The following is a 22,702-nucleotide window of genomic DNA, read 5'->3' as shown; positions in this document are numbered from 1 at the left end:
TGGATAGTGTGCACTGTACTGACAGACTTATTTGAAGTTGAGGGATGCTCCCAGAAGGAGTCAGTAGAGGTTATGAACCACTGTTGGTGCTGCACTGCCACACAGTGGTAGGACTGGTGAGGTTCAAATGTTAAGGTGACTATGACAACCATCATCCAAGGATGGTCCCACTTCATGTTGGGAAGTGTTTTTGTTATGTTTATAACATTTCCTGTTGTAATATGGACAACATGGCCGCTACATTCAAGATGTGTTTGTTACAAATGGAATCACTGGTCCCCACCTTGTTGTTCCAATAGTACAACCACTAAAACAGTGACTGACAAAGTGCGGTCCATGGACACTCGGGTCCTTGAGGGGTCTCCAATAATAAAAGGGTTTGTTTTTTTTTTAATTTTCACTATGGTTCCAGTCATGACGCAATAACAGAATGTATGACTGCTTTGGTCAGACTTTCAATCACTTTCTGTAGTAAAACATCTTACAGCAAACGTATTGCTATTGCGTATCAGATGGTCTGTGGTCTAATTGAGAACCACTATATTAACATACTGCTTTAACTGACCTGTTATCAGGGTTCATGCTAATGTATAACTTAAAAAAAAAAAAAAAAAAATAGAAAATAGATGGATAGAGAATAGATGAAAATATTAAAATATGTAACAATGATGATATATGTACAATGAAATATGAGTAATATACAAAATGTTATTGATGGTAAAACGCTGGCTCAGAACAACAGGTTATTTATTAAAGTTTGTTAGCATTCAAGTAGTCATTAGTGGTCAGTAATCTGGTACATACTGTATCAAAGACAGGGAATCATTTCATTTAACTTCACTTTAGAAACCCACTAAATTTGTACTCATGTGTCTCTTCAGGACCCCAGTGCCATGCCCAGACCCACATCTCAGGACCTGGCTGGATTCTGGGACCTCTTGCAGCTTTCCATCGATGACGTCACTGCCAAGTTTGATGAGCTGCAGCAGATCAAGAGCAACCAGTGGCAGCTGGTGGAGAGCCCAGAGAAGAAGGTAAAACTGGTAGCTGACACTCATGATAATTAGTCCTAATGGGCTCCAGATGAACTTGCTCAGCTTTAGAGGAACACTGCAGTGACAACATTTGCTTTCTTTTTCAAGCTCGCTACCAGCAGGAAGTTAATCTTTCTTATCATGACACTGCAGGGATGATGTTTTGAGGCAACATCAGTTTAGACAGCTTAGGAGCATCCCCTAAAAATATTTCCCTGTTAAAATCATCAGCCGTGTCTGCAGACATTTGGGACTTGTTTTATCTCACTGATACATGTTCTTATTCTCTGATTCACTTCCTGCTTTCAGTCTGCAGTAACTAAAGGATGAAAAACAGTGAATGAACAGGGATGTATTTAGAGTGATAGTATATAGCATTTGAATGCAAAACTTCTTTTACTGATGTGAATATAATGTGTGACTTTCTAGTTTGTACATAGAACACTGATTTAAGCTTGACAGGAAGATGCAGAACTGAATCAAAGCAGGATGTTGTGTGTTCAGCAATGCCTCAGGAACCAGTGTCTGTGGAATAATGCCACATCTGCTGAAATTTACAGGATCCAAGAACAGTTGTGCTTGCAATTATTTTTTAATGCTGTTACCTCGAGACAACAAACCTAGTTTTCCTTTGTCCTAATTTATCTTGTTTTCTTGAGAAAACAAAAAGGACCACCTCTCTGGATAACAAGATCATTTATCACAAGAAAAAAAAACATTCACAAGAGTGTACCATTACATACACACACTACTCTGTGAGGTGGGTTTACGACAAACGATATTAACTTTTTATAATCTTGGTTTGAGAATGTTTTCCCTAGTGGTTTTATACGAGAATAATTAAATTATTGGTAACTGTGAGAGATAATCTTGCTTTGAGTGGTCATCTTAAAACACGCGTAACAGAAATAATTCTTATTGGCAAAGCAAAGTGGAGAAGCAACTCCCCACATTGGCGGTCGTTTGAATGGTATAATAAGATTGGAAATACAGTCTAATGTGTTGGTCAATAATTGGTACTCCTGGCCTTCGATACATTTTACAAGTTTATAAGTACAATGAGGAAATTACCTTTTGTTTTCTCAAAATAACAACTTGATTATATGGTTATCTTATGAAATAATTAATTTGCGAGCTTGAGATAACAACATTGACAAAACAATTGCAAGTATGTCCTTTCTTGGCTTCTGCAGAAATAAGTTAATAGTTAATAGCTGATAGTTAGCAACCTAAAAAAAATAAAGCAAATATTAAAGTGATTATAGACTGTAACTAGACTGAAGACAGATTTGAAACAATGTGAGGCAGTTATTTAGGAAAGTTCAGTAACTTTTTAAGTCTCAAACTTGATTTCAAAGTATGCATGATTTTAGATAAAATGCAGGAATATTCAGAATTCTTTTCAGATCTTGGCAGAATCCAGACAAACAAAGGACAGAATGCCCAATGTCTGAAATTAAAGCACATTTGCAAGAGGGGCGCTTGTGGATGAAGGAGCCACATTTGTAAGAAACACATTTAGACGGTAATGTGTTTTTGGAGGATGACAAGATCCTTCAGGGCACGCTGAGAATTATCTTCATGCTACAGTAGAAGTTGTAAAGGAGTTATTTACCTCCAGCAGTTAATCGGCACATTGCAGGCACCATGAAGCTGAGCACTAACAGTGACACAGATGCTCTGTGTTGGGCGCAGTTTGAAACAAACGCCAGCTTGCCATGCCATTAGAAAAAGCTTGCCTTGCCTTAAAAGTTATGGTATATCCGACTGTCTAAATTTGTAGGTCACATGGGTGAGATTTTACTGTCTTGATCAGGCCTTTTACAAGGGTAATGTTCTGGCTACGTAACTGATAGTAGACGTTTCTCTCGTGTGTCCAGAGGCAGATTTTATTCATATTGCAATTATGAAAACAACATGAATTCTTATAATGTGGCTTCTGATGGAAATCTCTTTAAGCCATTGCTGTGCTCAAGTGGACTGTGGCAAAGCAAGCTGTGATACCAAAATCCAGGAAAGGTGGCTTGGGTCTGTTTATGATACACACATGTACCAAATATATCAAGAGTCCTTATATTGAAGACTTAGAGCCGAATTTAGTCAAACTGTGCAATCCGTAGTAAATGAAACTCATATTAGCCTTTAATTTTATCTGCACTGATTCAACATTTGTCATTTCTGGCCTGATTTCCTTATAAAATTAAGCCCCTCAGCAGTGTTTCATCTCCTGGTTAATATTACCTTTTCCCCTCATAATCCTTAATTATTAGTTTTTGTACTGAGCTGAATAAATTGTCTTGTAATTAGAGAACCCAATTCAAAAAACATTTGAACACTGTATAAAACATTGAAATAAAAGAATGTGATCATTTGCTAATCCTTTTTGAAAAAGACTGGATTGAAAACAGTCCTAAGACAATATGTTTAGTGTTTTACCTCATCAGCTTCCGTGGCAGACTTGGATGTATGAGGGACAGACCAAAAAGTGGCACCAGCTGTTGGTGGTGGGAAACCTGGTTGCAAAAAGTGTTTATAGTGAACTGGAAAGGCTCCCTAGAGGGTTCTTTGTCATGTTTTATCTACCAAAGGGCATCCAAGAGGGCACATTTGCTGCGTTTTTTTCCAAACGTGGGCATCAGTGGGGTGATCGCCACAAAAGCACAAACAAAACACCTTCAGACGCACTCACAAGCACTTGACCCTCAAACATATAGAACCTATGTGCTACAGAGCTGCAAGTTGCGCTTAATAAGATGTAAAATTGTTTACTTTCTTTACTCATGTCATTCTGTATCCCAAAGGAGCGGAAGTGGCCACCACCTCTGCCAAAGCGGCCAGCCAGGGGACGTGGCGGTATAATGCGAGAGCGCTCTCTGGACCTTCAGGACCGCCAGCGGCAGGAAGCTCGCAGACGCCTCATGGCTGCCAAACGGGCAGCTTCTTTCAGACAGAACTCAGCCACAGAGAGGGCAGACAGCATCGAGATCTATATCCCTGAAGCCCAGACACGGCTTTGAGGTCCACGGATTCATCCTCAGCTCCTCTTGTGCACCTCCACCCAACACCAGCTCGTGGCGTCACATCCAGCCTCCTCCCACTGTCATCTCCGGTCACTGCTAGACCGCTGTTTCATCATCTGTTGCCATTCTCTGGGCTGTCCCTACTGAAGCTACACTAGGCAAGATGTCGATCAAAAATGCATCCTTTTTTAATCAGCCTAAATGACAACGTGGCACTGCCATAGGGAAGAGCACCTCAGCTTCCCTGAGTGAGGAGTCAGGTGAGTCAACTGAGTCAGGTTTGGACACTCAATGCCCACATAAAGTAATAATTAAAACATTTAAAATGAAGCCCGACACTGAGAAACTGGACACACCAGCGTTACATCTTCTTGACTTTTTGGTATTAAACCTGAACACAGGCCAGCTGGATTGGCAAACATGAGCCACTAACATGTAAAGTTGCCTAGTGTAGCTTTAAACCCATGAGGGACTCTTTGCCAGAGGTTCTGCACCACGAGAATGAGCTGCTGTAACCCGAAATCAGCATTTTACTTTTATTTATTTTTTTTTTACCTGCATTAATTCATGTTAGTGATAACTTGGTTATAGCAATCACTGGTAAACCCCCTCCATCTTCTCCATTGTTGGCATCGCCCCGCTGTGAGTTAGGTTAATGGTATACCTTCCACATTCAAAGGGAAACACAAAGTGCAACTTTTCTAGAGTTTCTCACCAGCAACAATGGTCCTGGGCTGAAGCACCCTGTGTGAAGGAACAACGGCAGCAGAGACTGATGTTCCCCACTGTCTCAGTGAGGTGATGAAGCCTTTTAAAATTAATATGTCACTCAACCCAATCGCTAGAATACATGTTGCCATTAGGTGTTTTTTTGCAAACGACAGATATGTTCAACTTGTACTTTTTCTATATTAAATTTGGCCTGTTACTACTCTGGGATGGCTGGGTGGATCTTAGTAGGACTTCTCCCCAAGAGACTGGGTATTGTGAAGTGTCAGCATTGATTTGTTTTACATTACAGAACGTAAGTTACATAAGTGATGTGATCTGAATGTTATTTTAAAAACAGAGCAGCATATTTTTATGAAGCTAACCAATTAGTAGTGGGGCCTAAACCTAACCAAACCACGATTGTTTGACAACGTAGATTACAGTCCAAAAGTCACATGTCATGTCTATTATGTGAAATGTTTTTCAGCAAGCTTTATTTTGAAAGTCCAACCAGACGTTATAAGTAGAGTTTGTGCCTAACTTATCATATCCTATCACAAAGATACGAAGGAACTTTATGTTTTGTTTTGTTTGGTTTGGTTTTTTTTCCAAATTTTATGTTGTGACAACACTATGGTAGAGGTCTGGTTAGGTTTTGGCTTGAAACCCCTGGTTTTGTTGACTCTGAAGAGGGCTGCAAAATGTCCGGATGTTTCATTAAACATTTCCAGTCTTGTTGCCCCAAAAAGTCAACTACTCCTTAAAAACACTTCCTGTTGAAGTGGATTCAAACAGCTGTCTTGAGCTCTGCAGCTGTCTCACCAAGCTGCCATGTCATCACCATTTTCCTGATAACGAATGTCAGCTTATATACATGTAATCTAAATTTAATATGATAGTTATAAAAAGTACAAATTTAACATTTCCACAGTTTGCAGAAATATACAGTACTAACCGTTAGTTGATCAATGGCTTTATTTCCTGCCAATTTGTGGTTAAAAATTCAGAGGTGTTTCAAATGTTTGACAGCATGTATGGGATGCTGCACAACTGTCCTCTTTATTCTCTCTCTAGCTAAGTATCATCTATCTATCTTTAGGCAGGAATGCTGCAGCTGTTGACCAGTGTTGCTGAATGAGTTCTGAAGAAGTCTCGTAATCATCGACGATCATTTCGGCATTTACCCTCTTTCACTCATGACATTACATCCCCTCTTTAGGACTAGACATTTTTTAAGCTATGTACGTTATTTGCTGCTGGATGCATTTCCATTGCAGAACAAATATGAATTATTAACAAAAAAGACAGTTTTGCGCAGCTTGGAAGAGGTGACTGTATCAGACAATGCATTTTGCACCTTATAATATTCATGTTTGTATTTCCAAGGGAAATGTAGTTTATGAAGCTCATGTGATATTGTTGCAGTTGAATTGCAAGGACAGAAATGGGAAATTTACTACAGAATTTCATGTTACTCTACAGGTCATATAAACTGCACCTTGTGTTTGTTTTGTTTTTCATTTCTTTCTGACGGCGTTCAGGCCTCTGGTAACTACAATATTGTGATTCTAACACTTTTAATTATACTTACAGTATCTATCACATGACCAACATCACAATCTACAGTATTACATTTAGTATTTATAGTTGAAACAGTTGTGGGTTGATTTGACAGTGCATTTGTCTTGCTTATAAAGGGACAGAGACCATATCTCATAACACACTGCATCCAACCTTTTGTTCCCAGTGGGGCATAAAGAAAAAACACTTGTGTTGTTATTTTTGATCTGCTCATGTAGTCTAGGAAAGACAGGTGCAAATGACACTTTAACAATATTCAGTTACTATAGTAAATGGTGCTGCTTTTTACTCTAAACTGTTGTCCTTTACCCAGTCCTATGTGCACGCACACACACACACTCAAGGACTTTTTAAACAGAGATTTATTAATATGGTGCCCGCTGTCTCTCCGATGACTTGTGGTAGATTGTGACTTTAGAAAAGATCATCTTTGCAATGCTCTTGCCCTCAGTGATGTAAATGAGGAGAAGGTTTTGTGGTTTCACTTCCTTTTTAACATGCAAAGAGGTCAGGGACTATTTATTTATCAGACGGGAGAGATTACAGGCTTCGACATTCCACTGACCTTGAAGTAAAAATCTAATATGCCCACCCTGAGCCAAGGGCATACAGCGCTACAGCTAGCTAAACAAACCTGTCCATATTTTATACCACATAGACAGTCTTTCCCCGACATTTTGCAGCACACGCCCACTCATCCTCATTTGCCAAAAACCCAAGCTGACAAAAACAAGTGTTGATATAGGGCCACTAGATTTATGCTGCAGTACAGTGTGTAATGTTTTCCATTTTATTGTAATCAGAATGATGCTCAGTAGGGGGAGAGAGATCAGTCTGTGTGCTGTAAATACTTGCGCGAGGCAGTGAGTCGTACTTGTCAGGAGGGGTTTTATTTTGCTCGAGGTTGAGGCTTGACCTGAAGCTGAAGCATTTTCCTTTGTGACGTGTACATCAGTGCTAAATCTGAAACCCTTACCTTACCAGACGGCCTTAACCAAACCACTCATGAATGTAGAGCCCCTAACGATGCAAAAAAACAAAACAAAACAAAAAAAACACACACACACACATGAGCAGGTGCTGGAAAATCCAACTGAATTAGACAGACGACAATTCACTCCCAAACCTTTACTTTTTTTGGTTTATTTAACTCTGATTTATTTAACCGGTTTAATTGGATATTCTCTCATTTCAATTCATGTAGAAATCTGGAGTTTTTCTTGGATCAATCCATGCCGGTCCCAAGAAATGATATAATTACTTGTCGTTCACAATTCAAATACAGCCTGAATTGGCTCTGTGAAGGTCCTCGTGCAGTATATAAACTATGAACTATATTTTGTGATACAGAGAGTTCTATACGAAGACTTTAAACTCACCAATTTTCCGTGGATGTTAGATTTATATGCACCGATTTATATACTAACAAGACATATTCCATCTTCTTTTTGAGTCTCATTCTCAACTCGTCAAATTATTGGCAATGTCCAACAAAAGCCTCAGTACCTGGCAAGTTTTAGTTGTATGTCCCTACATTGTGTAGGTAGCATGCTGCAGCATAAGGACTGAAGAATAATTTGCCTGCAAACGTCGAGTGTGTTGTGTCGTTACAGAAATTGACAAGATGAGAACTTACTTTTAAGTCCACCATTTTCTTTCATTAAGGGGCTGTACCTCCAGCTTTGAAACACGCATTTCAAATTGTATTCCAAAGACTCTTCTCACACATTGTTGCTGATTTCAATAAATTACGTCCCTCAGACAGGAAGTCTCTGAGCATTTAGCCCTCTCCTTCACACTCGCTTGCAAGAAGAGGCTGACGATTCATTTCCTGCAAATGTTTTCTATTCGGTCTATTTCTGTCCTTTCAATGTTGGTCAACAAGAATAGAACACTCTTCCCGTGGCAATTTCCTGTAGAGATGACGGAGTTGGTATAGTGGCACTTGCTATGGTCTTCATCTATTCTCCACGACATCTGTCTAAAACATTCTGTACTTTTTCTACAACATGAGATTTATCTACCAACATTAGGCGATTTGAGAGAAAATGCCATCCTCCTTGTTAGCATGATCAAAATGCATCCCTATTAGCAGAGAGAGTGCAGGGGCAGAGGGGTTGTTAAGGTGAATGTGTTAGTCTAGTCTGGCTGACTTATTGATCCTAGATCCAATCTGAGTTTTCCGACCGTCAGCATCTATAGCCTGTGGCTCTGAAAAGAAAAGAACCAAACGAACCAGGGAAATCCAACCTGCTCTTTCACACGAGAAATATTATTATATACCTCCAACTAGAATTATTATTTATTTAATGAAAAATTATAAATGTGTATAACTATAGAAATTTAAAGAGAAGCAGTATTTATGTATGACAGATAAAAAATAAGTTTATTTATAACCAGAAGGACACTCAGTAGAGTGTATACCTCCACCAAGGCCCAACAGTCCCCTTTTAAGATATAATATGTAGGAATTCTGCATTAAATGATGACTATATGTCTGCTGTATGTTTGTCGAGTTGTGTGCTTGTTACTTGTAACATAATCCCGAATGTTCCCAAAAATATTCAGACCTTGAGAAATCCACAAGTTCACTCAAAGTAAAGGTCGCTACTTCAGACATAGGGAAATTGGCGAACACGAGTCTTCACATGCATTAAACTTGAAGACATCACAAGCACATTTCCCCTCCAGCTCCAGTCAGCCGTCGCTGCTGCAGTCAGGTTGATAAACAGGAGTGAAGTTAATCAGCTTTTTAATCCAAGTAATCTTGCAAACGTCTCCGGGTCAGAACAGAATCTGATGGGACCTCGGGGTGATTATTCCTCCAGAGATTCTAACACCTAAAATATGGTGAAAGATATCTTACAGTGTTAAAGAAAGTGAGAGGATTATTAAATCTAATCCTGCAAAACATGTTTTAATATTAACATTAAAAACAAGCATTAAAAAAAATTGGTATACATTATCTAAATGTTGGGATAGTCATTAGAACAAAATATCAGCGTCTTCACTCATTTGAATACTGTCTGCTTTGAAATGTTAAAATCCTCATTTCTTTATCTGGTTCCTCCCTACCTAAATTTTGCCCTCAGAGGGACTAACAACAACCTCTCTGAGTAATGAAAACAGTTGATGGGGCTACTTTAACAATCCAGCAGCTCTTCCACCTGACTGAAAGTCATGCAAATCGAGTCTACTTCCTACAGACTGCATACTGTGATTCCATCATGTGTAGTGCTTAATAATCCGCGTCGTCATCAATTCTGGGCTTTCCTTCAAAAAGAGCTTTTTTGCCTTTTTGTAGTTTCAACCACGTATTTTCCACTGAAGGTCTCTTGGATCTCTTTTCCAACCATAAGTAAAAACATGTAGTGGGCAGGAGGTGAAGAGGTTGGCTTTAGCGCAGAAAAAGTAAATTGTGCCACCATCGAAGTGTAACTAAAGTTGGAGAGGGACAGGAAAGGGAGTAACAGGAACCAGACTCACAACCTCACCGGCTTGAACAAAAAATGATGTCACTTCAGCTGTTTTGTTTTTTTTGCACCAATCACCTGATAACAGACACAAAGATGTCCTCAGCTGCTGCGAGTGACGTGTGACGTTAAACACATATGCCGACAGAATTACAGATACTAAGCAAATGTGTTTTTGTGGTATCATGGCGGGGCTATTCTATAATCATGGTACCATTATCCTGTTGTTGTATGTTTGAAGATTACTCCTCATCAGCATCTCTGATAAAATGCTAAATACTTCTTTTTCTTCTTTTCTTTTCTTTTTTTTTTTGCGTCTGTCTGTGTCTCATTTTTTCACCCACGATGCTACGAGGGGCTTACGAGTTTGGCAATTATGTACATGACAAATCCTCAGGTGCCTTACAGTTTGATTCTCATAGGACTCTGTGAGTGAATGTTTTGGGGTCAAGATACAGTTACATGAAAAGGACTGCAACACCTCTTAAAAGTGCAGGTTTGTCCGTAATACCATTACCAAGGGCTGGAAACTGGGCTGGGTCACACTGCAGAATTTAAAAATGTATATTTGACTTATCCAAACGTCCTACTGTAATAACCTTCAGCACAATACAGTCTAGAGGATATCCAAGGAGGATCTGCTAACATTTGTTTTCCTCTCTTTGGTTTTCCGACCACACAGATGTTCTGCTACGATTCACCACGAAGCGGTTACGTGTTTAGAATTTAATTTACGTTTTGACATCGAAACAAAGGGAACTTTTAAGAAAAAAATAATAATCTGGATTTCTGTGAGTGGATATGACGGTGTAACGCGCATCTGCATGTCACATCCATTTCAGCAAATCGTCAAAAAAAAAAAAAAAAAAAAGGTCTTTATCTATTTCTCCTCCTCGCTGTGATATTGTAACAATCTTTTTTATTTTTTTTTGCCTTTTTCGGCGTCGACATCGGCAGAAATCTGGAGACTGACAAAACTTGACCAGCCAAAAAGTGCAATAGTGTTTTCATACAACTGCAGGCAGGCTCTCACCTACAGCTATTTACCTCACAGTTAAGTGTTTTTAGCGAAACATGGTGTATTAGGAGTAGTTGTGACCTCCACAGGAACACTTTGTCATGCCTGTGTACTATGCAGCAGTACTTCTGTGGGGCGGCAGAGCTTGCGGGATCCAGTGCAGATCGCCTGTCATTTTACGGTGCACTGAGAGCACGCCGTCCATTGTGCTTTACACTACAGGAGCAAAAACACGTGCTGACGTTGTCACCCAGCACTCGATTCTACACAGTTTATCCATGACCTCTCAGTTAGGTTTTACTTTATGCTGATGAAAAAAAAAAGGAAAGAAAAAAAAAATTGTTGTAAAGAAAACGTCGGCAAACTTACAGTACTACCCACACACGCAGATGTGATAAGTTCATTTGCCAGGGTTTTCCCCCCTGTTTATGTCACTACTCCAGACGTGTGTTTTCTGCTTTATACATCACAGATCGCAGCACCTTTTTTTTTTTTTTCATCGTTTAATAGCCGTCTTGAAGATAAACCTCAGAGAAGTCTGTATAGGTGCTGAATCAATCAACTTCTCTCCTGGTACTTTTCTTTTTTTTCTTTGTTTATTCTGACAATCAGCACACACCAAAAGCATCAAACGCACACACGCATAAATACACGCAACAACAGCAGCGTCGTGATATATCCTCAAGACAGAGCCCTGAGTTTTCCTCATCTCGAGGATATCTTTACAGTCTTTTTCAACTGAGGCTCCATTAAAGTTTTCACGGAAAAAGCTTTTCTCCTTGTTTCTGATACAGTTGCACTGCAAAGATGTCTTTCTAACTGCTTGCTCTCTCTTCTCATAAACTATGTGACCTTTGATCAGTTGTCTCGAGACAAACAGCAGTCGAGTGGTAAATTGTGGACTGTATCTGATGTCACGCTTGCATTAATACTGGGCTGCACGAGAGTGTGTCTGCTCCCCAAGCAATAAGCCTAATTTAGATGGTTTGGCTTTTTCATCCTGATCTTTTAGACCTCCGACGAACCTAAATCTGCAGGATGTTACAGTGCTGTTCAGGTGGTTTGACACTTTTGGAAACGTGCATGTTTGTTTTCTTTGCAAGAGTCGATTAGGTTGATTCATACCACTCAGCTAACATTACAGCTAGCAGTTAACTAGCTAGCTTAAAGACTGGAAAAGGGGAAACATCAAACCTGGCCGGCAATGCCTATATATTAAAAGGATATAATATATAATAGTATAATATAACTTATTTGTGTGTCACGGTGAAAATCTGTGGTTTCACTGGTGGTAATGTTGGCCAACAAACAAGCATTTTCTTGTCAGGGCTCTATGGCTAAGCTAACTCTTTGTTTAAGAATTTAACTGACAGGGAAAATAGCTATCTTGCTACGTCCACATGTAACAACATCTTCATAAATCACCGAACTGACTCGAGTAGTGTTTTCCCAAGCTCGAGAAATGTGAACCAGCACCCAACTGGCTTAGTTTAGCAGAAAGGACGAACACCGGTTGAAAAACAGCTAGCTTGACTCATTTAAAGCTAACAAATATTGTCAAAAAATAACTCTAAAGCTCACAAAGCCAAGAAACTTCCTGTTTCCTGTTACCAGGCTTTATGGCTAAACTAACATGTCTCGGCTTTAGCATCTTACCGACAGGGAAACAGTTTGCCTGGCTCTGTCCACAAGTAACATAATCCTCCTAAATGATCCTCTAAAACTCACTAATTCACTTATTATAGAGTGCTGCAGATTGATGTACTATTGTAGGCAAACCTGGAAGTTAGCGTCGCCCTGGGTCTCTTGACAAAAAGCCAATGGGATTTTTAAAAATTGGATTTTGCATTATTGCAGAAATTAAACTCTGGGGTGAACAGAATTTTGTGGTTTTCTCACGTTTTGTTTAGCAAGATAATCTTCACAGATGAACACCACTCTTTCTGAGGCGTAAAATAAATCACCAGAGGTGAAAAGCTAAAATTGTGTTACTGGTGATGTCACCGCAGCTAAACATCTTACTGTGCTGTACTATACACGCTTCACTGTAAATTGCTCAATCTACAACTTGTAAGACTCTTTATGTTCAGCTTGATGGAGTTTAATATCCCAGGCAACTCCTGTAGTCGCGTTTAGTCACTTGTTAGCAACCCCAACCTTTTTTTAATACGTAAATGCCATTTAATCCAAGAGTACGGACCTTATTTCATGCAGCTGACCAAAAACCTATTTAAGAAAACCTGTTAACTTTCTGTCGAGGGAACCAGAAGAGCAAAAATGCTAAATTGCTTCTGGGTTTTAGGACTCAACCTGTAGGAGTCTTTATCTTGATGTGGTTGTTGTGGTTTTACAAGGAAATTCTACTTTTTGGGCAGACACAGTGACTCGCTGTTTCCACCGTCTATCAGAGGTGCGGCAGGTGGTTCTGGCGAAAGATAGTTGATTGTTGAGTACCATTCCCACGTCGTCAAATACCGAATGTTTGGGTTAGAATTTAGGGCTTAATACTGACCCAAAGCATCAGTATTTGATGACCATGGGAATGAGACATGACAGTCGACTATCTTTCTCCAGAACCGGCCGCACCTGCCTCGAAATTCAAAGCTAAAGCCAAGCGACAGTTAGCTTAGCTTAGCCAGAAAACTGAAAACAGGAAATAGCTAGTCCAAAGTTAAGAAACAGAGTCATTTTTACAGTTTTTTTGGGTATGGAACAAACAAACAAGACAGAACACAATAATTAGGGAGTTTAAGGGACATGGGAAGGTGGACTTTGCAGGCTTGTCCCCCATTTTTTTGCCAAGTCAAATGATTTTCCGCGCACAGTGACGATGGTGGTATCAATCTTTTCATCTCTTCAAGGTAGCCAAGCATGTTTTCCAAAATGTCAAATTATCCCTTTAAACAGGTGAACATTTTGCGTCGATCATGTTCAGATGCTTTCACGTGTTTTCTCATGCTTGATTTCCAAGTCGTATCATATTTTTTTAGGTCGACTCCGTGTGCTGTTTTAGTTGGGACCTCAGTGTGAATTAGTCTACATCGCCCCCGATTCAACCTGAATACACACCGCGGGGGAGGGTCTGATGTCCACATTTGCGTGCTGCGTAAGTGGGAGGGAAAAAAAAAAGAAGATGTTTCTTTATCTGTGCTGTTGTTTCTGTTTGCGTGTTTTATGAGGGGAGAGAGCAGTCACAATTTTTATTTGCCTTTGGTGGAGAAATGTCTTGTGTTGTGGCTGTGGGTAGAAATAACAGAAGGCCTCTTAATGGTTTTTGAATGTGACATGAGAAAAATTTGATAGCATAAAAGAGGTTTGTGGTTAGCTTAAAACTATTTTGAATTGTTAGATATATCAATAATGAGGATAAATATAATGCCAAATATTCAGTATTTGTACAGAAATATACATATATAAATATATAATATATGCCTAATTTAAATGGAACTATTTTCCGCTCTTGACCATGTTTTTGTTGTTTAACATTACTTTGTCAACATTATTTTATAAGATCTTCAGATAGCATGCAGGATAGTGAAAAATGAATGTATTATTTAGTGTTTCATTGCTGCTCAGTATTACAGCATCCTACAGCTCAGTTTGTGTTTGTAAGATTAATTTTCGCTGAATATTTCATTTCTAGATTTATCTACAGATGATCTGTAAACTTTCTTTTTCTAAATGCAAGGTTTTGAAATGGTTTCAACGGTTTCTATCATTTTATTATTTGTTCCTGCTTTATCAATGTGGTTCGGTATATTTTTGCCCTCTTCTATCAAATACTGCTATCAACCATCTGTTGTAAATAATTATGCAAATTAAACTTTTTGGAGAAAACTGCACGGTCGTGAGAGAGCGTTTTTGATTTGTGTCTTCAAATCACTTTTGAGCAGGTAAAGAACACGCACTGCTGATAGCCCCAGTGATGGTGAACATGAACTCCCATGCAATAAACAAGTGCACCACAACAATGCACAACCGCAGTGCATAAAAACAATTCAATAAATCATCAGAGCCAGCCGCTCCATAATAAAAACGTGTCTTACCGTCACACAGTTTTCCATGTCTACCTCTTCATCCTCCTGTGGCTCATATTCCTCTCTGTCCCGTCTCTCTCCCTGGTGTGCTGGCTCAGCGGTGTCGCTAACATCAGTGCTAGCAGTATTAGCGCTGGCGCTAGCTGAGGCTGCACTTGATTTTAAAAACAACTCAGTCAGTTTGCAGCATTTTTCACCGCCAGCCAACAGTGCTCTCTGAGATTTCTCTTTCTTCTTCTCCGCTCCCCCCTTGTGTCGCTTCATGCCTCCATTCATTTTTTATTTTTTTTGCTAGCTTAATCTCAGTCAACTTCCAACTTCTAACAACCACGCAGACGGTCTACTCGATTCAGTCTCGAGATTCCCAGAAGGCATTGCTTCATTTTAAGTTTTGTAAACAAATAATAATAATAATAATAAAAAATGCAGGTAGATTTGTTTTATTTCAGACCATTTTGAACACCTGCATAAGAAATGTCGCTACAAAAAAATGCAGACTGATATAAAAGTTTGTGACTGTAAAAGGTAACCATGACTGTGATATAGAAACTCGTATGTGGTATATCAGTATTGATATTCGACCATTGAGTGGATTGCTGTATCACTTAATGAGAAGGAACTGGACAAATTTGGCTTTTATTTAGGGCCAGAACTTTATTGATGTTTGAAACGGGCCAGAGAAGTAATGTTGGGGCAGCTTTCTGATTGGTTGGCCGGCTCAAATGGCCCAAGAGGGCTGGTGGGCCCTCTGGCACCTGCCCAACCCCCAGATTACCAGTCCGGCACTGTCTCTACATGTATCCCCCACGGACACAGTCTGGCCCCCAAGCAAAATTTATTAATGGAATTACCCTTTTTGTAGGTTCATAGGTAGTGGTGTCTCAATATACACCAATATTGACAGTCATGATATTTCAAAATCAAATACTGATACAGTGTAAGCAAAAGAGAAGACACCAATATCGTGTACTCGAGGAAAGACGGGACTGACGCAGGGACACAGAACAGAAGAATTGACAAAGACAGACGGGGAGACAAGGACTACAGTGACAGTGTGTGATAACTAATTAAGCTCAGGTGAGCAAGGAAAGTGGTGGGGCAACAGGCCGAGAGAGGAGGAAAACAAATGTATAGGAGGGACAATAACGAGGGAGGGTTAAAGAGCAGGAAGCAATGCAACATGACACACAAGGATGAAAATAAATCCACTACTGTGTCCTTTTCCCTCTTAACCTCCTTTTAATTGCAAGCTCTCAACACAACAGACAGCGACAGATTTAATTAAAGAAGTGGTCTTTATTACAGCAAAGAAGCCAAACATTACAGACAAGAATAATTATGAACCATGAATATCATTTCTATACTCAGACTGGCCTCTCATCCAGACATCTGCTTCATTCATCACTCTCCAGGGCCATTACTTCAGATTCATTAAGGGGGAATTCTGGGCGTCTTGACGGCATTTGCTCCTCACGTTTCCCCCTCGAGTGTGTCGATAAGAAGCTTCTTCACGTGCTGTAATGAATTTCTGTTAAATCTCCCGTTCTCTCTCTCTCTGCATGCTATAGAGATGGCCATCAATTTTGTTCGACCAAAGACACTGGATGTTCTCTCCATTTTTTGGATCAGACCAGAAATCTGAAGCAAAAAAATAAAATGGATGTTCCACCAGCAGAATACAGCTCCGTATTCAGTGGAAACTATAATGCTATCTGTCAAAATTTGAAGCGGAGTCCTCTCGGAGTACAATCTCTGACTTTTTTTTTTTTTTTATCTACAACAGAACTAAAGTTCTGACATTGCATCCATCATCTACATCCCTACTGTTCACCCAACAATAGAGCCTTTAAGGGTACTCATGATAGTCTATGTACAATATCATCCGTAACAGTAGACCTGGGCTACTCTCGTTCCAACTATGTGGAACCTCTGGCATTTTATTTACAATAAAGTTGTTGTTTTTTTTCTTTTTCATTATTCTGAATGCACAACAGAAACACATCTGGTAATCGATAAAGCCTCACGCAGAATTCATGAAGCATTGTGATTAATAAAACACACTGAGTCATGATCCGAAAGGTATTCAAAACATTGATCGTCCATGAGAACGCATTCAACAAAAGCCCTGGTTTGCGGTCTACGATGCTGCTAAAATGCTTGTATCGACAAGGAAATTCAAATGATTAGGCACAATAAATGTTTTTGTTGTTGTTTCACAGTCCTGCATGTTTCCCTCACTGAGCCTGTTTGCACCACCGTGTCCGTGTGTTTTCAGGGGTAACAGTGAGCAGGATACGAGGATGAAGATAAACAGCTTATCCCGACTAAGACGTTAAGAGGGATCGGCGCTATTATCCAAAATACTCTGTGCATGTTTTAATGCACTCAAGTTCTACTGACCACAAACAGAGCAATGGGGTTTCTTTACACAAATAAACCACGGTAACATCACAGAGTTTCATTAAGTGAAAACAAGACAATACTACTGAATTCCACCTAAATACTGAAAAACTACTTCTAATGCTTTTAATATACAGCTTCTCTCAGGGCTTCATAAACTTCTCTTCATGGACACAACCTGAGCTGATGTTGCTTCTGACCTCAGGGACCCAAAATCACGCCAACACTCTGCTCTCAACACTGCACAGAGGAAACAGCTCATTTTGCGTCCCGGCCCGCAGTTTAAGAAGCGCTGGTGGGAGAGTAAACATGGAATGAAGAATGATTGTTCTTACAAGCAATGCAAGTAAACAAACAATAAATACAAACAATGTGCTTTATCCATATAGACATATTTACACAAAGTCTTTGGCTTATGAATAAACATCAGCTACAAAATAATAATAAAAAAACAAAAAAAAAAAAAAGGGGGAAAAAGTGTTGGCCACCAGTGCACGAAAAACAAATGAGGCCCGGGGTCAGTTCACTTTCAATTCTGTAATTCATCCAATCGTGAAGAGTTATTCATTCTCAGTCTTCAACCACAAATTTGTTTGCTGTTTTGAAATAAAAAGATCCCACTTGTGAATCGGCTGAATTGAAAGTGCATTGGGCCCAGCCCTGAAACAAACATGATTATGCTAATGTAACATGGTTGAACAAAATCTCAAGTGTTCAGTGTTCACTTTTTTTTTTCTCCTTACAATTTAGGGTACAAAGAAGACTTCAAAAACTTCTATCCAGTAGATCAGTAAATGACGCAATGAAAGCAGAGAAAATCAACTCTGCACGAAACATAAACAATGACACACAACACACGTTTTAGTGAAACTACACATTTTTCAAGTTGCCACTTCATGATATTAAAAATAAATGTAAATCTAAAAGGCTAACACTCCCCTTGTAAACGCTCTGTTTTTTTGTTCATTGTCACGCTACTTTATCAAATCAGCAAAGTTATATTGACACTGAGGTTAATTTCTATTCTGTCATCTGACAATCTGCTGCATGTAACCAAAGTAAAATGGGTTCAAAGTGGCTTTTAAAGAACTTCAACACATAATGATGTTCTAAATCAGAGTTCACTGAAATGACCAGAAAAACAACATGACGCCGCTGCTGATGTTATGGAGTAGAAAACAGAAGCATTCACAGAGGTTGGCCAGGCTGCAACTTTAAGTTTCTTGTTCGTGTACAAAAGTACCGGCTGTAAATATTCAAACACAACCATGATGAGATGCCCAACACTGTTAAGTTACTCTGAAACTAGCGTAAGAGCAGGAATGCGAAGCCACTGAAAACTTGCAGTTATTCAAAAAGCTGTGGTTGCAGCTTGCAAAACGGGCGAGGGCGACATCTACAGTGCACACTGAGTACTGCAGCTGAAACAGCGAGGCATCGAGTTCATGTGAGAGGGGCTGTGGTGAGACGCTAAACATTTAAATGGGGCCCGGAACATACAGGGGCCCGCTGGCACTCAAAAAGCTGTACAATAAGCGTAAAGGAGTAAAAGGAGCCTCCCCCCGTGCTGCGCCTCCAGCAGCTCCTCCTGTTCAAGTCTGAATTTTTCCCTTTGTTTGGATACTTTACAACACTGCAGGAGGAGCCGGTTTCACTTGAGCCATTCGTAGGGATGCAAAACGGGTGCTACAGAACGGCCACCACAGAGGGGAGTCGGGACCAAGCCAAAGCGAAGGATCAAACACGCAGGAAGTGAACAGATGTTCTGCTCTTCTTCACCTCCTCCTCCACTTCTTTCCTTCGTTTAGGAGGACTCGATGAACTCCAGCGCCAGGTCGTAGCAGAACCGATACTGTTCCTGTAGAGAAACACAGAAACTTAACTTCAAACCTCTGTGTTCATGCTTTCATATTTTGGCTTCTCTGTTTATTGTCTTTTGCAAATATCAGAACAAATGAAAGGACTAGGATTTCCTAAAGACTTTATCCTTAATTCATACTTAATAATGAAGTTAAAAATAAAAGTTTATTGAATCTTAGCTGGCCAGCTACTTTTACAAACAATAAGGTGTTTGATGTCCACAGTCAGTGTGCTGAGGAAATGAATGTGCTACCTCCTTTGATTAAAACTCAAATCCTCCTGCAGTTAAAGCGAGGGCTGCAAGGCAAGTATTCACTCACTTTCAAGGTAGCTTAACCAAAAGTTCTCAGACACCCAAAGCCTTTTTTCATCACATTTAAATTGTTTCATAAAAGCCAGACTTCCTTTATACCTGCAGAAATCAATGATTATTGCCACTTGGTTTATTTTGCCAGGTGTTCATTTTCATTTTGATTGTGTGTTTTGATCATCAAAATGACGGCAGGATCAAGATTTTTTTGAGTAACTGTGTTGATTAAAACAAAAAATCTTTTATGAGTATTTTTTTCGATTCTCATATATTCAAAACCTTGCAAGTGTAACCTTCTAGACTTCGTACAAACTTTTCACATATCATGTATACTATTAATCATGTTCATCGCGGTCTACATTCATACTAAGCCTGAACCTTTTAGACCACAGACTTTCCTAAAATAGAATTAGTATCTTTTAGATCAAGGTGTAACCTCGGCCTCCACTGTATTGATTGGCTTCTCAAGCTGCCAGAGATTGAAAACACACTTCATTTCTGCCCAGTTTCTGTGCTGGCTGCAAATTCCTGTGAATAGTCATTAACCTAAACCTCGACAGCAATCTAAAATTCAGCCTGCTGCTGAAAATCCCAATTTTGCATTGTCATAATATAATTACAGTAAATATAATATGTGTTGAGAATATATAACTAGAAGGAACAACAACTGAAATAAGTTGCGGTCTTAATTATTTTACCTCTGACAAAGTCTGATATGTTCTGACACTTAAACATGTATATTCATAGTATATTAGCTACTTATTAGTAATTATGGAGCACTTATTAATGCCTATATTCATGCAGAATAAGGCATTAATAAATGCCTTATAAAGACTAATAAAGAGCAATTATGTTACCAATATGCAGGCCAATGAGCGAATATGTGTACCTTCATATAAAACGTCACATGTATCTTTATAAATATATCTGAATGCAGTCAACACACCAAACCAAACATCTGTTCCTCTCAGTCTCTGTGTCTCTGTAACTCACCGGAGTATCCACCATGTTGGGTTTGCTGTTCCTCAAAGTCTTCACAGCGTGGAAAACATCCACCACACTCTGTCTCTTAGCCATCTCGCACACGATGCTGCTGGCACAGAAAACTCCGCTGCGCCCACCTCCATTTCTGTTGACACAAAGACAGAAACACAGAGATGTGTGACAAAAAGCACAATTTAATATTTCATTCGTAGTTTCATCTTTCATAGTGTGGAAGCCACTGAATTTTGGCATAAATCTTCCAGCTGGTTGGTAAAGTTTGTTCATCGCCAGCCACTAAAGACCTTATGTTCACAAAATGTGTCAGTCTGAGTGAGTTAACAATTTTAAATAGAAAAAAAATAGTTAACGAATGGTGATAAGTGGTACCGTGTTACCCTCCATTCCTCAAGTGGATATCAGTTCTTATTAAACAAAAGCAAAAAAGGAATTTGGCAGCCTATTTTTTATTACCTTGATCTTCAATTAAAGAAATGAACTGATTTTTTTTTTTTAAAAGTAAGATGAATGCTCTTCCACAAATATCTGCTGCTTTTCATACATGCTTTCTAAAATGAAGAGGGAGATACAAAAGTATCTGAACTCACAGACAGTGGACGATGGTTCTTCCCTCGCCCTCCTCTCCTTCACGCTGCCACTGGTCCACCTGCAGGATCAGTTTGAGGAAGGAGCGCTTGGAGGCGGGGACTTCTCTATGCCCCGCCCACCCCAGGTACTGGAACTGACGAACCATCAGGTAGCCCTCCTGAGGCTGTGAGAGCAAACAACACGCACATTTAGACCAAACCCTCAAGCACAGAAACACATCAACACAGCGTGAAGGTACTGACCCTGGTGAGGTTGCAGACTCTGAAGAGTCTGCTGATAACATCACAGTCCATTGAGCAGGACATACATTCCACCTGGACTGGACCGTAACGCAGCATGCCCTCCTCTGGCCAGTACTGGGGACAACCCTGAATACAATAGACACAGTGTTAACATACGGTACATGTGCAGAAAAACACACTTTAAAAGAGGCAGAGAGACACAGCAGTGAGAAATCCAAAGTTTTAATCCTTTTTTTCCCTGTAGAAGTTGTTTTTTGTTCATAAATGCTCACTAGACTAGACCTTTTAAGCTAATAGAAGCTGTCAGTACAAATCTGCAGTAACTGCCAGACAGGATCATCTTCAGTTTAATTAGACTTTGACCACAGAAATCATTCCAGTTAGATGTGCAAGAGTCTTTAGGTTTTTTACTTTATAGCTAAAAGAATGGCACAGTGTAAAACTTAATAAATGCTCAATAAACTCAATAAATGACATTATTTTGGATATATTTAAAGATGAAACCTGCATCAGCATCTGTTTTAATCGTTTTTTGTACCTAAAGCTATGTTCAGTCTCAAGGCAAATCAGTTTCTCATGTCACACCCGATGTTTCTGACTAGAAATCACCATCCTCTCTGCACGGGTTGCTGTGGTAACTATATAGGTGTTGGTCACCTCATGAAAGCATGAGAAACGGAGATCCATCATCTCCCTCTCCAAACAATAACACTGTCAAGTCACAGAGCAGACGATTTATGAGAGCATGAGTGAACGCAGACTGTTCTCTGTGTTCTCGTCCATATAGCTTTTACTTGCAGCAGCCACTCAAAAGCACTTCAAAGACTCTGGACTTGATGTCGACATTATGTTGTGACACAAAAACACATTGAATTCTGATTTGAGCAGCCAGACCGTGCGTGCTGAATCGCATTTCAAACCGCAATTCTTGTGTTTATTTTGCAGTCAGGACTCCTAAATTTAGGCTGGAAGTCTGAACAATGTTTTAGTTTCTTGTGTAAGTTTATAGGATAATAAAGGTATTAAAAGTTACGATATTTATTGATGGTGAAGCTTTATACACACACACACACACACACACACACACACACACATACAATGTATATATTCAGAATATCATCCTATATCCAGAAAAACACCTTCAGATCTTTAACATTACAATAAGACAAAAGAAAAGTGAGTTACCTGAGCCAGGTCGATCTCATTCAGCATCACCAAACTGGTACATCCATAGTCATAAACCAGACGCCAAAAGTCTTTGACGGTGTTGGGCAGAGGATGCTGGGTAACAATGAATGCAGCAGGCTGTCTGTAGCTCTGCAGGAAATAAAGACAAACGTAACCTCACTGGTGCCATTTTGTCTATAAGTGTAATAATGACTTTTATCACATCTTGCTTTCTCTCTTTACAACATAGACACACATT

At 39.5% G+C, this 22,702-nt stretch overlaps 2 protein-coding genes across 25 annotated transcripts in view; one reads left to right on the top strand and one right to left on the bottom strand.

Moving 5' to 3' along the window:
• LOC119012128 (disks large-associated protein 2) overlaps nucleotides 1-14,789 on the top strand; it is a 108,889-nt gene extending 94,100 nt beyond the window's left edge. For 6 of the 7 annotated variants that reach the window (XM_037085628.1, XM_037085627.1, XM_037085626.1 and 3 more), the window contains 2 exons: nucleotides 882-1,034; nucleotides 3,836-14,789. In XM_037085628.1, the coding sequence (XP_036941523.1) occupies nucleotides 882-1,034; nucleotides 3,836-4,051 (369 nt within the window). In that variant the 3' untranslated portion in view covers nucleotides 4,052-14,789. The remainder of the gene's footprint in view (nucleotides 1-881; nucleotides 1,035-3,835) is intronic. The other variant, XR_005072371.1, reaches the window with a different exon arrangement.
• Nucleotides 14,790-16,150: 1,361 nt separating this feature from the next.
• ptprk (protein tyrosine phosphatase receptor type K) overlaps nucleotides 16,151-22,702 on the bottom strand; it is a 117,739-nt gene continuing 111,187 nt past the window's right edge. For 15 of the 18 annotated variants that reach the window (XM_037086215.1, XM_037086218.1, XM_037086224.1 and 12 more), the window contains 5 exons: nucleotides 22,462-22,593; nucleotides 21,277-21,402; nucleotides 21,034-21,197; nucleotides 20,438-20,573; nucleotides 16,151-19,132 (listed from right to left, as the gene is read on the bottom strand). In XM_037086215.1, the coding sequence (XP_036942110.1) occupies nucleotides 19,079-19,132; nucleotides 20,438-20,573; nucleotides 21,034-21,197; nucleotides 21,277-21,402; nucleotides 22,462-22,593 (612 nt within the window). In that variant the 3' untranslated portion in view covers nucleotides 16,151-19,078. The remainder of the gene's footprint in view (nucleotides 19,133-20,437; nucleotides 20,574-21,033; nucleotides 21,198-21,276; nucleotides 21,403-22,461; nucleotides 22,594-22,702) is intronic. The other 3 variants (XM_037086232.1, XM_037086233.1, XM_037086234.1) reach the window with 1 other exon arrangement.

This window comes from Acanthopagrus latus, chromosome 22 (assembly GCF_904848185.1).
Source record: "Acanthopagrus latus isolate v.2019 chromosome 22, fAcaLat1.1, whole genome shotgun sequence".
Lineage (NCBI taxonomy): Eukaryota > Metazoa > Chordata > Actinopteri > Spariformes > Sparidae > Acanthopagrus > Acanthopagrus latus.
Note: the sequence above shows the minus strand (reverse complement) of the source record. Positions and strands in the feature narration are given on the sequence as shown.